We start from the raw sequence: 12595 nt of genomic DNA on the forward strand, positions 1-12595 counted from the left end.
GTACATAGAGTTGTTTGTTTTAGTCCCTTATTATCCTTTTAATGTCTGTATGCTCTGTAGTGTTATTCCCTCTTGCATTCATGATATTGGTAATTTGTATTTTCTCTCTTTTTTCTTTGTCAGTTTTTCAAGAAGTTTATCTGATTTATTGATCTTGTCAAAGAACCAGCTTTGGTTTCATTGATTTGCTCTATTGTTCTTTCTGCTTTGAATTTTATTGATTTTTGCTCTTTATTATTTCTTTCCTTCTGCTTGCTTTGGGTTTATTTTGCTCTTCCTTTTTTCTGGGTGATGGCTTAGATTATTGATCTGAGACCTTTATTATCTTATGTTATACACATTTAATGCTGTAAAGTCTCCTCTAAGCACCATTTTAGCTGCACTCCCCAAATTTTTATATCTCATATTTTCATTTTTGTTTGGTGCAAAACATTTTAAAATTTCCCTTGAGACTTTCTCTTTGACACATGGATTATTTCAAAGTGTGCTGTTTAATTTCCAAGTGTTTGGAGACTTGCCCATTATCATTCTGTCATTGATTTCAGGTCTAATTCTGTTATGGTCAGAGGACATTCTTTATATAATTTTCAATTTGAAAAACTGTGTCCAGGCTTGTTTTATAACTCAGGATATAGTATATCTTGGTAACTCAGGATATAGTCTATCCTAGTAAGTGTTCCAAGTTCAATTAAAAATAATACATATTCTTCTGTAGTTGGGTGGAGTTTTCTATACATGTCAATTAGATCCAGTTGGTTGATGATGTTGTTCAGTTCTTCTATAACAGTGGTTTTCAACTGGTAGTGGTTTTGCCCTTCTCTCTCAGGGGACATTTGTCAATGTCTGGAGATATTTTTGATTGTCACAACTTGGGGGAAGATGCTGCTGACACCTAGTAGTAGAGACCAGGAATGCTGCTAAACATCTTACAGTCCACAGAACAGCCCATGTCCCCCACAAGAAATAATTATTCAGTCCAAAATGTTAATAGTTCTGAAGTTGAGAAACTCTGTTCTATAGCCTTGCTGATTTTTTAATTTGTTTTTTCAATTAAGGAGATAGGAGTGTTTGAGTCTTCAACTACAGTTGTGAACTTGTCCATTTCTCCTTTCAGTTCTGTCAGTTTTTGCTTCATGTATTTTGAAGCTTTGCTATTAAGTTCATACACATTTAGGAATGTTATGTCTTCTTAGTCAATTGATCTTTTCAGCCCATGTAATGTCCCTCTTTATCTCTGGTAATTTTCTTTGCTCTGAAGTCTACTTTGTCTGATAATAATATAGTTACTCCAGCTTTCTTTTGTTTAGCGTTATCATGATGCATCTTCTTCCATCTCATTACCTTTTTTTTTGTTGTCAAATAATCCTTTAGTGAAATATTTTCCTTTGTAGTTTTTAACTAACTGGGCATTCTACTGTACCATTGTTGATGTCATCTATGATGAAGGCCATCAAATCGCAGCTCACTGACTAGTCAGTCCCCAGCACCTCTTTAATGTTTCTAGAGAGTTCTCTAGCTAAAGATCAGTGCTGCATCTGTCAAGCAATGTTGACAATCTCATCAAAAGTGATATTTCCACTGTGCTTACTGTTTGTCTGCTTCTTTCTGTCTCTGTGTGGTTCCTTGAGGACTTTGGTGGTCAGAGCACCACCAAATGTACTGAATGTACTACTGAATGTACTACTTCAGTCTGGGCCTGTTTGTTCTGAATGGTTTCTCTATAATCGTTAGACCCTTCCAGTAACCAGTTGTCTTGGTGATGTCATCACTAACATTTTTTGGAGACAGATCCAGCAGGATGATCTTGGGGGCCAGGGAAGACGTGGCACTGACTTCCTCACAGGTGTACCTGAGGTTCATGACTTTGACCTCATTGGAGTCAGACTTGGGTGGCATGACAGAGGCAGGTAGTGTCAGATGAACCTAGAGGTGGGAGGACAGAAGAGAGTTCCACCTTGTCTTCCTTTGAGCTGAAAGCCTGAGCCAGTACTTTTATCCTACCTGTATCATTTTATTTGAAGTGAGTTTCTTGTTGACAACATATATTTGGTTCATGCTTTTCCTTCATTTTGACAAACTCTTCTTTTTATTTGGTTTGCTTAGACCACTTACACTTAATGTAATTTTTGATATGTTTGAATTTAAGTCTACTATTTCATTATTTGTTTTCTGCTTGTTCTCTCTTTTGTGTTGTTGTTGTTTCTCTGTTTTCCATTTTCTGCCTTCTTTTGGGCTATTTGAACATTTTTTAGTATTCCATTTAAATTTATATATCATATTTTGGACTTTATCTCAGTATACTTTTGGTTATACTAGCGATTGCAATAGCATAATTAAGTTTTCACAGTTTAGTTGGAATCAGTACTTTACCACTTCAAGTGGAATATATATTACCACCAGATTGGTCCCTTTATCCTTCACTTATTATGTTGCAGTTGTCTAATATATTACATCTACGTCTACATACTTGGAGAACCTCATCAGAAAATATCATAATTTTTGTTTTCAGTTGTCAAACATGTTTTCCAGAGCTCTACAGGAGAATAATAGTCTATTATATTTAGCACCCCTCAATATAATTCTTCAACAAGGGGCTTCTCCACATCACTCTGGCCCCCTGTTTCTTTCTGCACCCTCTCTCCTGTCCTCACATATAAGGAAGCCTGGATTTTCCATTTCCGTGAGACAGGCCCTTATCATGGACCTTACTAAACTCTCAGGACCTGTGGCTTAGAGTTATTAAAGGCACAATTTCTGCTTGTGAATCAATCACAAGCGGTGTTGAAGGGACTTCCCTTTTCCTTTGGAGGCAGCAATAATAGAATCAAATACAAGTGTTCACAATTGTTTCCATGTAGCTGTCTACATTTTGTTGTCCTTAGTCAATGCCTACACCTGAAAATCCTCCAGGTCTTTGGAAAAGCAGGGAGTGGGGGACTAACATTTATTGGAATACCTCCCTCTCATATATATGCATACCTCTATTAACAGAAGTGCCCTACACAGCTCTGATGTAGTACAGCCTCTATTGTCTCAGAAACATCTCTCTCTTTTTACACACACACACACACCCATCTCATTCCTAAACAGTACAGGTAATATATATGTTTTCTCCTGGCCTTTTAGCTAGGAGACTATATGCTCAGTATGTGAACACCAACTAAGGTGACCAAATAATTTATCGTGCAAGCCAGGATACTTTTGAAAGTGAAAGGGGATGCTATTACTGATGCCAAGACCTCATGAAGTGCATCATAAACAGCACTGCAGCTGGGAATGAATGGCCAAATGTGATTTGGACACAGCTGGGAGAAACCAGTGGAAACAGCCTTGACCTCGGAGGATTTGAAGGGCATGTAAGAGCAACCCCCAGGGATGAAACAGTTCAGCCATTCAGATCCCTGTCCCCGAACTAAAAGGGGTTTCCTTGAGTGCAATCTCTTCTCATATTCCCAACCAGTCTACAAAGGAGGTGTTATTATCAGAGATAAAGAAATGGAGGTTTGGAGAGTGAATGCAAAATGTCTAAGATCCCCACAGCCAGAATTTCATAGAGCTGACACTAGGACTTTGCTCTCTCTGATTCCAGATACCAACCTGGAAGCCCCGTAACGTCGTGGACTGCATACAGACTTTGACAGCAATGGATCAGGGCTCAAATCCCAGTTCCTGGTGCTATACCAGCTCTGTGACCTTAGCTGACCTGCATGATGACAGTAACATTGTGAGAATAGGAGCTTATGTTTATGCACTGCTTGCCACGTACCCTGCTCTGAGCTAAGTGCTTTCCCCAAGTTATCACATTCACACCTCACACTAACCCCATCATGTAGGTACTATTAGAAATCACAATTTGCAAATGAGGGAAATAGTCTGAAAGAGCCTGGAAAAGTCCCCACTGCGTGGGAGATAATGAATATTAGTTCTCCTTCTCTCCTTACACAGGTTAGCGCACGATGCAGGTCCTGAACAATTCTATTTCATAATATTGTTCTGGAAGATCTTAGGAGTGGTCCGTTCTCTTAATGAATGTGCCTCCTTCTCCAGTTTTTCTAAAGGCTCAAGGATTGCTTATAATATGGTGCGTATTAATTTTTTATTTTTTATGGCCAGAATCCCTCCCACTTTTTGGAAACCATTTTGTCCCATCCTGTGGTTGTGGCCATGCATGAGAAACAGCAGGTGGTGCCAGATGACAGATGGTGTGGGAACCCGTTTCCCGGTGGGAGGGGGCGCGAGCGAGCGAGCGAGCAAGCAGGCAGACAGCTGCCAGGAGCCCGCTCGCTTGCGCCTCGCTCTCAGAAGCTCCCACTCCAGACGCACGCAAGGCGCTGTCCTTTCAGCACCACCAGCTCCGGCTGAGGAGGGAGGACTCCTGGCCGTCCTCCTCCTCTTCAAATTGGCTTGAATCTGCTCTGACCCCCCAAGAGTGCAGCACAGTAAGTAGGCTTTTGTTTTTGCTATAACCACTCCCCAATGTCCTCCAACCCTTTCCCTTTCACTCCCACAACAACCCTATTTTGTCTAATAACGTTCCATCAGCAGGATTGACAAGAAAAATTCTGTTGTGCTGGGCTTCTGGGGCTGGGGTGGGATCACCGTTTCACTTCCAAGGGAGCTGGAAAGAAATAAATGTGATTTGTTTATTTAGTTGGCAATCTTGCAATACGGAGATTGCTAACTTTCCATGGAACCAAAAAAAAAAAAAAAAAAATGGCCCTTTGCTATTGAGGAAATGGAGGCATTCCATGGCTGAATAACAGGATCAGGTTCAAGCCAAACCTTTTTTGTTTTAGGAAATTGTATCTCCTGTGCAACCTACATATTGAGTAAAAGGGTACACTACACATAGGGACATTGAATGTATTTATTGTATTTTAGGGAGATTAATGGAAAAAAACAACAACATAATAAAATAGCAACCAAGATGGTAAGGTGAAATTTATCATACTGCAGGGTGACCCAGAATAATAGGATTTATTTTTGCACTAAGAATAAGCTTTCCACTGAGATTATATGATTATGTTGGCTCTAGTGTCTTGGATATATTTTTAAGATTGTATATTTTGTGCGTGAGCCTAGGATTTTCCTTGAGTTTCTCAAATTTGAAAGCTCTTAAGTGCCGTGGGTAGGTGGCATATCTGGATGATTAAAGAAGTTTTACTGGATAATGGGAATCATGTCAGGAAATCTAGCGGAAGATCAATGACTGATCTGTACACTGAAGCTGCTGGAGTGGGACTGTTGAGGACAGCGCTATTTTCTCTGTCGTCAGCCCTCTGTTTTCCTGCCTTACTTCCCACTGTAACTAGAATCCCACTGCTTGCCTTAGGTCTGGGAAGAAAGGCGTAAGGATGGTGAAGCTGAACAGTCACCCCAGTGAGAAGGGAACCAAGCCGCCTTCGGTTGAGGATGGCTTCCAGACCGTCCCTCTCATCACTCCCTTGGAGGTTAATCACTTACAGCTACCTGCTCCGGAAAAGGTAAAGCAGGTGCTCTTTTCCTCATCAGCCCCCCATGCTCCCCCCTTCCCAGGAAATAAAGCAGCAAAAAATTCCACCTCCCCCAAACCCTTTCATTCCCTCATCAGCCAAATACGTTCCCTTTCTTGTAAAATGTAGTTATTCCTTCCAGAGACATGACATCTCTTATGTTATTTCAGATTTATGGTAAGTGTTTATTCATTTATTTTTGTTCACATATACATACATGGGCAAGAAAATTAATCTTTCCTTTTAAAAGTTTCATCATAGTAGATGAATACTAATAAGCTTCTAGATGATGAAAGAGAAAATTGTCTTGATTATTTTGGGAAGGTGTTTCAAAAATTGACTGCTACGGATTTGAGGACAGAGAATTGGATGCAGTCCAGCAGGCATTTAGTTTGCACCTCCTAAGGCCCCATTCCTAGGCTGCAAGTTGGTTATAAAAAGACACATTACAAAATCCCTATTCAGTATAACACTTAAACTAATATAAAGCATCATGGTAAATGCAGTGCCTGAGCATTACAAAGATTGTGAGAGCACAGGAGTGGAAAAAACTAAATTCTGTTGTGGCAGAGAGGGGTCTTGGAGGACAGATTAGGTAAGCTGCAGAGGAGAACATTTGAATTTGGCTTTCAAAGGTGAGTAAAAACCTCCCGGGTAGACCATTGGAGGAAAAGGCATTTAAGGCAAAGGGCACACTTATGCAAAGGATGGAGAGCTTTCGGGAAATAGCATGACTGAAGTAGGGTGTCTTTGGCGGAGGCGTGGCTGGAAATGAGTGACTGGCTGATGGCGCATCTCCTGACGTGGGAGCAGTCCATGAAGAATGGAGGTGAGCAATTATACAAAAGTGGTGGAGTTATCCCATGGACATAGGTGGGAGAAACGATATTGTTTAAGATCCATCTGAGAGAACTTGAGGTTTTATAATGTGCGCTTTTACATACCATAAGAGATAGATTTGGAGGCAAATGATGAAGTTCCCTTGCTGAAGAGTGAACAATGGATCATTCCATTTGTTTGATTTTCTCATTGGCATCTCCAGGAGGGCATTGTGTGTCTTAACCAATTGGCTCTATCCAATGAACAGAAGAGGAGCCAAAGCTAGATAAATGTCCTGGCTGATTGGCTAAGGGTTGAGTCATCTGTTTTGAAAGTGCAGAGGTTGTCAGTATGAAAATGTGCATAGGGGTGGCAGAAATAAAGAATCCTTGAGCCATTCTGAGAAACTGGTCAGACCTTTTGAAAATAAAATTTGAACAGGCAGTTAGCACTAAAGAAATGTGAAGGAACAGTATTAATTGGGAATTGGCTACCTGTATAGCAGAGGTTCTCAGTTTTTGACTTGCATATTAGAGTCACCCGGGGAGCTTTTGAAAATCCTGATATCTGTATCAGAACAATTGTATCAGAATCTCTGGGGGTGAGACCCAGGTGTCAATATTAATTAGATCTTCCCAGGTGACTCCTGTGTGCAGCCAAAGTTGAGAACCACTGTGTTAGATGCACATTACCCAGGGATTATACATCCACGTTTGTGGGCAAAAGGTGAAGGACCAGAGAAATTTGGTTAGTTATCCAAATTCACAGAAGGAGTAAGTGGCAATGCTGGAATTTGATCCCAGATGTAATGGAAATTGAGGAGAAGCAGAGGGAATATTCTCTCAAGGTTTTGTGAAGTTTCAGGAAGAATCTTTACCCTTTTCAGTCTCGAAGATCTGTATGTCCCTGACAGGTATGCAAGGAAAAGGGATTGTGGTGAGGTCACTTCTCCTCTTAGCTCTACACACATCTGCGGGTCATCCAGAGATATCATGGCCTCTGTCTCCCCTTACTCCCCGCCCCATTTCCCACCTCCAAGGGCTTCTTTCTTTCCTTGAGAGAGGAGACACACCTGATAACCACTGAGCCTCTGGTACAGATGTCCCAAAGCCCTAAGATAAATACATTGTGGACTTGCATGCATGGAAAGGAAACCAAAGTATCCTGTAAGATGCAAATCCCTAAAGGGACACATTTCCACAGGGGCACATTACAGACTCACTCTGATGTTCATGATAAAGTCTTTGTACCAAGTGGACCCCAGTGTTCTCCTCTATGGAGTGGGGAGGATCACACCTACTTCACAATGGTTGGGGCAAAGTTAGAGGTGGCCTTATAAATAAAGTGCCTGGCACAAAACTAACCATAAGAGAATAAAAATTATCATTTTCATGTGCTTCTTAAATGCTAGATGCTTTTGTAAATCACAAGTACACACACACACACACACACACACACACACACACACACACACACAATTTTCTTTCACCCTTTCAATAGTTAATAGGACCTAATAAGAAAGTTGCTACTTTGATCCAATTTTTAAAGACGATAAAACTCAGGCATGGAGTGGTAAAGTCACTTCCCAAAGCACAGAGTTGGTAAGCCTCCTGGCAAAGTCTGGAGAACCCAGAGCCCAGGCAGCGCTGTTCTAGAAACTTCCACCTCAGCAGGAATAGGGGGCCAGCTGGTCTGGGAGTCCCCAAACTTGGACTCGAGCAAGAGCTCCGTCACCAACCTCAGCTCAACTCCTGTGAGTTGTCTCTCTTCCCTTAGACCTCTGTCTTCTCTTCTCTGAGTGGGAAATTGTATCAGCAGTTTTCTGTGCTAGGATTTAGATTTTATAATATTTGCAAGAGTAAACCAGGTTTTTTTCCCTGACATTAGAACAGATGTGTTAACAGTAAATTCCGCTCAAGAAGCCAAATGCTGAGAGCAGTGTTGTGTTTACCAGCACAGACTCGGAAGCCCCTCTCTTGGGGGGTTCACTGCTCTACCTTTTACGAGCCTACTGTGGCTGAGGGCTTGAGTGAGTTTCTCTAACTACCTCGGCCTCAGCCTCCTCGTGGGTAGAGGGGGGACTCAACCTCACCGGGCTGTAGAGAAGGCAAGGTGAGTTCTGACATAGTTGTCAGCTCTCTCATTAGGTCCAGCCAGATGGTGAGGGTTTGAAGCTAAAAAGGTTATCGGAAAGAAGTATATTTAACCCCAATGTTACATCATGGGTTTTCCTCTTGAAAATGTAAAATACAGAGTGTGCTTGGTGTGTAATACTGACAGTTATCTTGTTCACTAAATACTCTTTAGTATGGAATGCGAGTTTCTGGGGAAAAGCTTTTGGAGGCTAAGTGGTGAGGACGAGCATGTCTGAAGCCCTTGCTCTGGGCTAGGAATGGGCCATGCAGGGCATTCATGGCTGTCATTTCAGTTAATCTTCCCAACAGCCCTGTGAGGTGGGTGTTAGTGCACCCATTTCACTGGTGGGGAAACTGAGGCTCAGATCAATGGAGTGACTTGTCCAAGCTTCACAGAGAGAGTGGAAGAGCTGGGGTTGGAACCCCGGTGCACCTGACACCACAGCTTTCCCCTCTGCACCGTGCTACCTTCGATAATGAGAAGCCTCCCATCCCCAGGCAGTGCTTCCTCAAACTCTGCATTCCCTCATCTACGGCCATGGCTTCTTCTTGAGCTCTCCTGGACATGCAGGTGGGGCCTGGGGCGATCCTGCAGAGAGAATGTCACGGCCTCCAGGGCTCCTTCCTTACCCAGTGCTAGAGGGACTGTGCATGCCTTAGGAGATGAGATTGACTGGCCTCGTGGTTGTTTCCCCACCTCTTCTATCGTGCTAATCAATCCTCCACAGCGCACCTGCAGTAGTGCCTCTGGAGTTGTGACCAGTCCTTCTCCCATGGAAAGCCTTTCCAGTCACCCGCACAGGGTACAGTCCTCAAATCCTGACCTTGGCACTCCAGGTCCTCCATTATCTGCCCCACTGGCTTCCATTCCTATCACTCCTCACTTTGTACCTTGAACACCAGCATGTCAGAACTACCTAGAGCCGTGGTTTTCTATCAGGGGTGACTTTTCCACCCAGAGAGACATTTGGCAATGTCTGGAGACATTTTTGGTTGTGACAATAGGAGGAGGGATGTTTTGGGCCAAGAATACTGCTAAATATCCTACAATGCACAAAATTTCACCCCCCCCCCAAAAAAAAAGAATTGCCCTGCTCAAAATGTCAACAGTGCTGAGGTTGAGAAACCCCGCCCTGGAATTTTCTATACTCTCCAGGGTATTTCTTGCTCCCTTCTCTTTGCCCATGCCATTCTTTCTGCCCAGAATGCTCTTCTTGCCCCTTTGCTTGTCTGATAAGCCAGGGCTCATCTTCCTAAGCCCAGTTCAGATGGCAGCTCTCCTGGATACCTTCCCTGACCACCCATAATTATAGCTAAGGTTAAGGTTATACTTATTACACCGGAAGGTACTCACTCTCTCATCCAGCATGTCTACTGGGCACCTTCTATGTGCCAGGCCCTATGCTAGGCTATACATATACAGCCATGAAAAGTCAGGCATGGCCGTTGCTTTCATGGAGCTTCCTGTTCAGTGGGGCAGAGGGACTTCAAACGAGCCAGCACACAAATAGAAATACAGAGATGCAAACTGCAAGAAGGGCTATTAAGGAAAGAATAAGGTGCTGTATTGTTAAGAGACGATAAGACTTAAGGGGATTAAATTATGATGGCAGGATGGTCAGGGGAGGTCCTTCTGAGGAAGGAGCCAGGGCTGAGAGATGGAGGATGGGTTGGTAAGGGGAGTAGGGGGCAGAGGGACCAGCATGTGGACAGACATTGAGGGAATGGGAGGAAAAGTCAGGAGGTCGGGTTGGCTGGGTCAGCTGAGGGAGGGGGAGAGACTTGGGAGATGACGTGGGGTGGGCACCAGTTCATGAGGGGCCCCGTGCATTTTTCTGAAGAGGTTTAAAGAGGAGAGTAACAGGATCAGATTTCTATTTTAGGAAGATTCCTCTGGCTGCAGTGGGCCACCCTAGGGCCAAGTGACTCATGCTTGGTCTCCTGGTCTCTTCTTCCTCTTTTCTCCAATCCATCTTCCAAATGAGGCAGCACCAGAGAAATGTCCCCAAAACAGAGGCTACTGGGTTTCCTGCAGTACCACCAACCCCCCAGCCCTGGCCATGTATGGTGGAAGAAAAGAGTGGAGGGGCAGGAGATCAGCTAGAAGGTTACTGCTGTACTCAGGAAGGGGATGGTGGTGGTGTGTATTAGGACAGTGGCAGCAGAAATGGGGAGGTGGATGGATTGATGGAGACTTAGTGCTGGGTCAGCACTGAGGAGCTTTTCCTACTAGGCCTGAGGGTCCTGGCTCTGTCTCATCTTTGTAGCCTTAGTCCTGGCATATGGCGGGCAGCAGGAAATGCTGGCTGAACGAGGCCCCCTGCCCCTTGCCTAGGGTAAGGCTGGGCTTAATTTTTCCACTTGAATCCAAGCAGTCTGGTGGCTCTCTCTAGGCCATGGGAGCAAGCTCTTGAGAAGCTGGAACACCAGTCTGTAGACACCAAATTCCAGGACGTGCCTTTGGTTTATCTAAGTGACCACAATAACCCAGATGTCCCCACAACTCCTCTGTGAGGTTGTAACCATGCAAAACAGGCTCAGAGAAGGGGAATGCTGTCCTAGGACACACCAAAAGAAAACAGTGCAGCCAAGATCTGCACCCAAGAGTGCTGGGAAATGCCAGCTAAGGGGTGGCTGGTCTGCAGAAAGCAAGCCACAGACAGGCACAACTCCACCTTGGCAAAGCCCCAGATGAACTGTGTATTCACCAAGCCAGCTGCCAGGCTCTAGGCAAATGTACCTTTCCTTTCTACTGGTTACTAAGTCTTTACACATCCTAGAGGAGGTTGGCTCACCTGCTTGTGGGAGGAAAGGAATGCAGACATTAAAAGGTCAATTATTGATGTTTAGCACCCTTCACTTTGTGTGGTAGACCGCATGCGCTTGGTTGTCTTACAGGCTTGGATTCAACTCTCAGCTAAACTAATTATGTACTGTGTGGCTTTAGGCAAGTTGCTTGGCATCTCTGGGCTTCTTTTTTTTTTGCCTGTAAAATGAACATAATAGCTACCTAACCGGGTTACTGTGAGGGAAAAAAAAGTGAAAATTGTCTAATGGCACAAAGATGGTGCTCATTGATAGTTTCCTTTCTTTCACTGGATATTCAGAATATGTCTCCCGAAGGTGATATTTTTGGAGGATGACTGTAAACGTGAGACATGCTGAGAAGGATGGGGTTTCAACAGCGGGGGTGCAGGGGTCCGACGGGGCGGATCTGGAAAGATGTTGGGCAATGGAGATACTGCTCCTGTCACTGAGTCCTCCACGCCTTCTTGGTCATCATTCTCATGACTTCACTAGAGGGTTTCTTTTTCTCTCTGATACACAGGATCAGAGAACTGTCAGCCTTTCCCCGGGGAGCAGGGAGTGCACATCTCTGCCGATTCCAGGCTCATTGAGCCCCCTTGTTCTACTCTTCAGAGACTCACAAGATTATAAATCACCCTAAATTGGGCAAAGGCTCTGACTAGATGATTCCAGCAAATAGACAAAAAAATGACCCATAAGCAGATTAAAAATTCTTTATAACTTGAAAACATAATTTTAATGAAACATACTTTTTACCTATCTGATTGGCAAAAAAAATGTAATAGTGCCTAGTGTTGCTAACACTGGGGGAAAGCAGATCTTCTCATTGTACTCCGGTTGGTTATATAACGTGATGCAATGGTTTTTAGAGGGTATTTGGATATTGTTTATAAATTTAAACTGTATATCCTATTTAATTGGTATGCTTGCTACTGGCAGGAATTTATTCTATGGGTATATTTTTCAAGTATGCAAAGGCATATATATATAACAATTGGAATATTCCATGAGATTGGAGTGGTTGGATAAACCCTGGTGCATGGATGTGGAATAGTAAGCAATTGTTATGAGGATGAGACAGATTTGCTTGTGTTTGCGCTAATGTGGAGAAAGCAACAGACACATTGCTCCGTTAAAACAACTTTAAAGAGTGTGGTATAGAGTGATCCCATTTGTGGAAACACGTGTGTATGTTTCATTCTTCTAATTCATAAAATAGTCTTGAAAAGACACACAAGAAACCATTGGATGGTTAGAGTATGGATGGATTGGTTGGGGTCCATTTGAAAACTTTTATTCTACAATTTTCATACTTTTTTTTTACCATGAGCATATATCAAA

The 12595-nt window shown here is 43.2% G+C and overlaps 1 protein-coding gene and 1 pseudogene across 1 annotated transcript in view; one reads left to right on the forward strand and one right to left on the reverse strand.

Annotated features, from left to right (window-relative positions):
* Nucleotides 1-1394: 1394 nt before the first annotated feature.
* LOC118893316 lies at nt 1395-1974 on the reverse strand (annotated as a pseudogene).
* A 2302-nt stretch (nt 1975-4276) lies between these two features.
* The window catches only part of NSG2 (neuronal vesicle trafficking associated 2), a 54251-nt gene continuing 45932 nt past the window's right edge, over nt 4277-12595 (forward strand). The window contains exons 1-2 of the mRNA XM_036848214.1: nt 4277-4439; nt 5333-5483. Coding sequence (XP_036704109.1) covers nt 5355-5483 — 129 coding nt within the window. The 5' untranslated portion in view covers nt 4277-4439; nt 5333-5354. The remainder of the gene's footprint in view (nt 4440-5332; nt 5484-12595) is intronic.

Source organism: Balaenoptera musculus, chromosome 3, assembly GCF_009873245.2.
Source record: "Balaenoptera musculus isolate JJ_BM4_2016_0621 chromosome 3, mBalMus1.pri.v3, whole genome shotgun sequence".
Classification (NCBI taxonomy): Eukaryota; Metazoa; Chordata; class Mammalia; order Artiodactyla; family Balaenopteridae; genus Balaenoptera; species Balaenoptera musculus.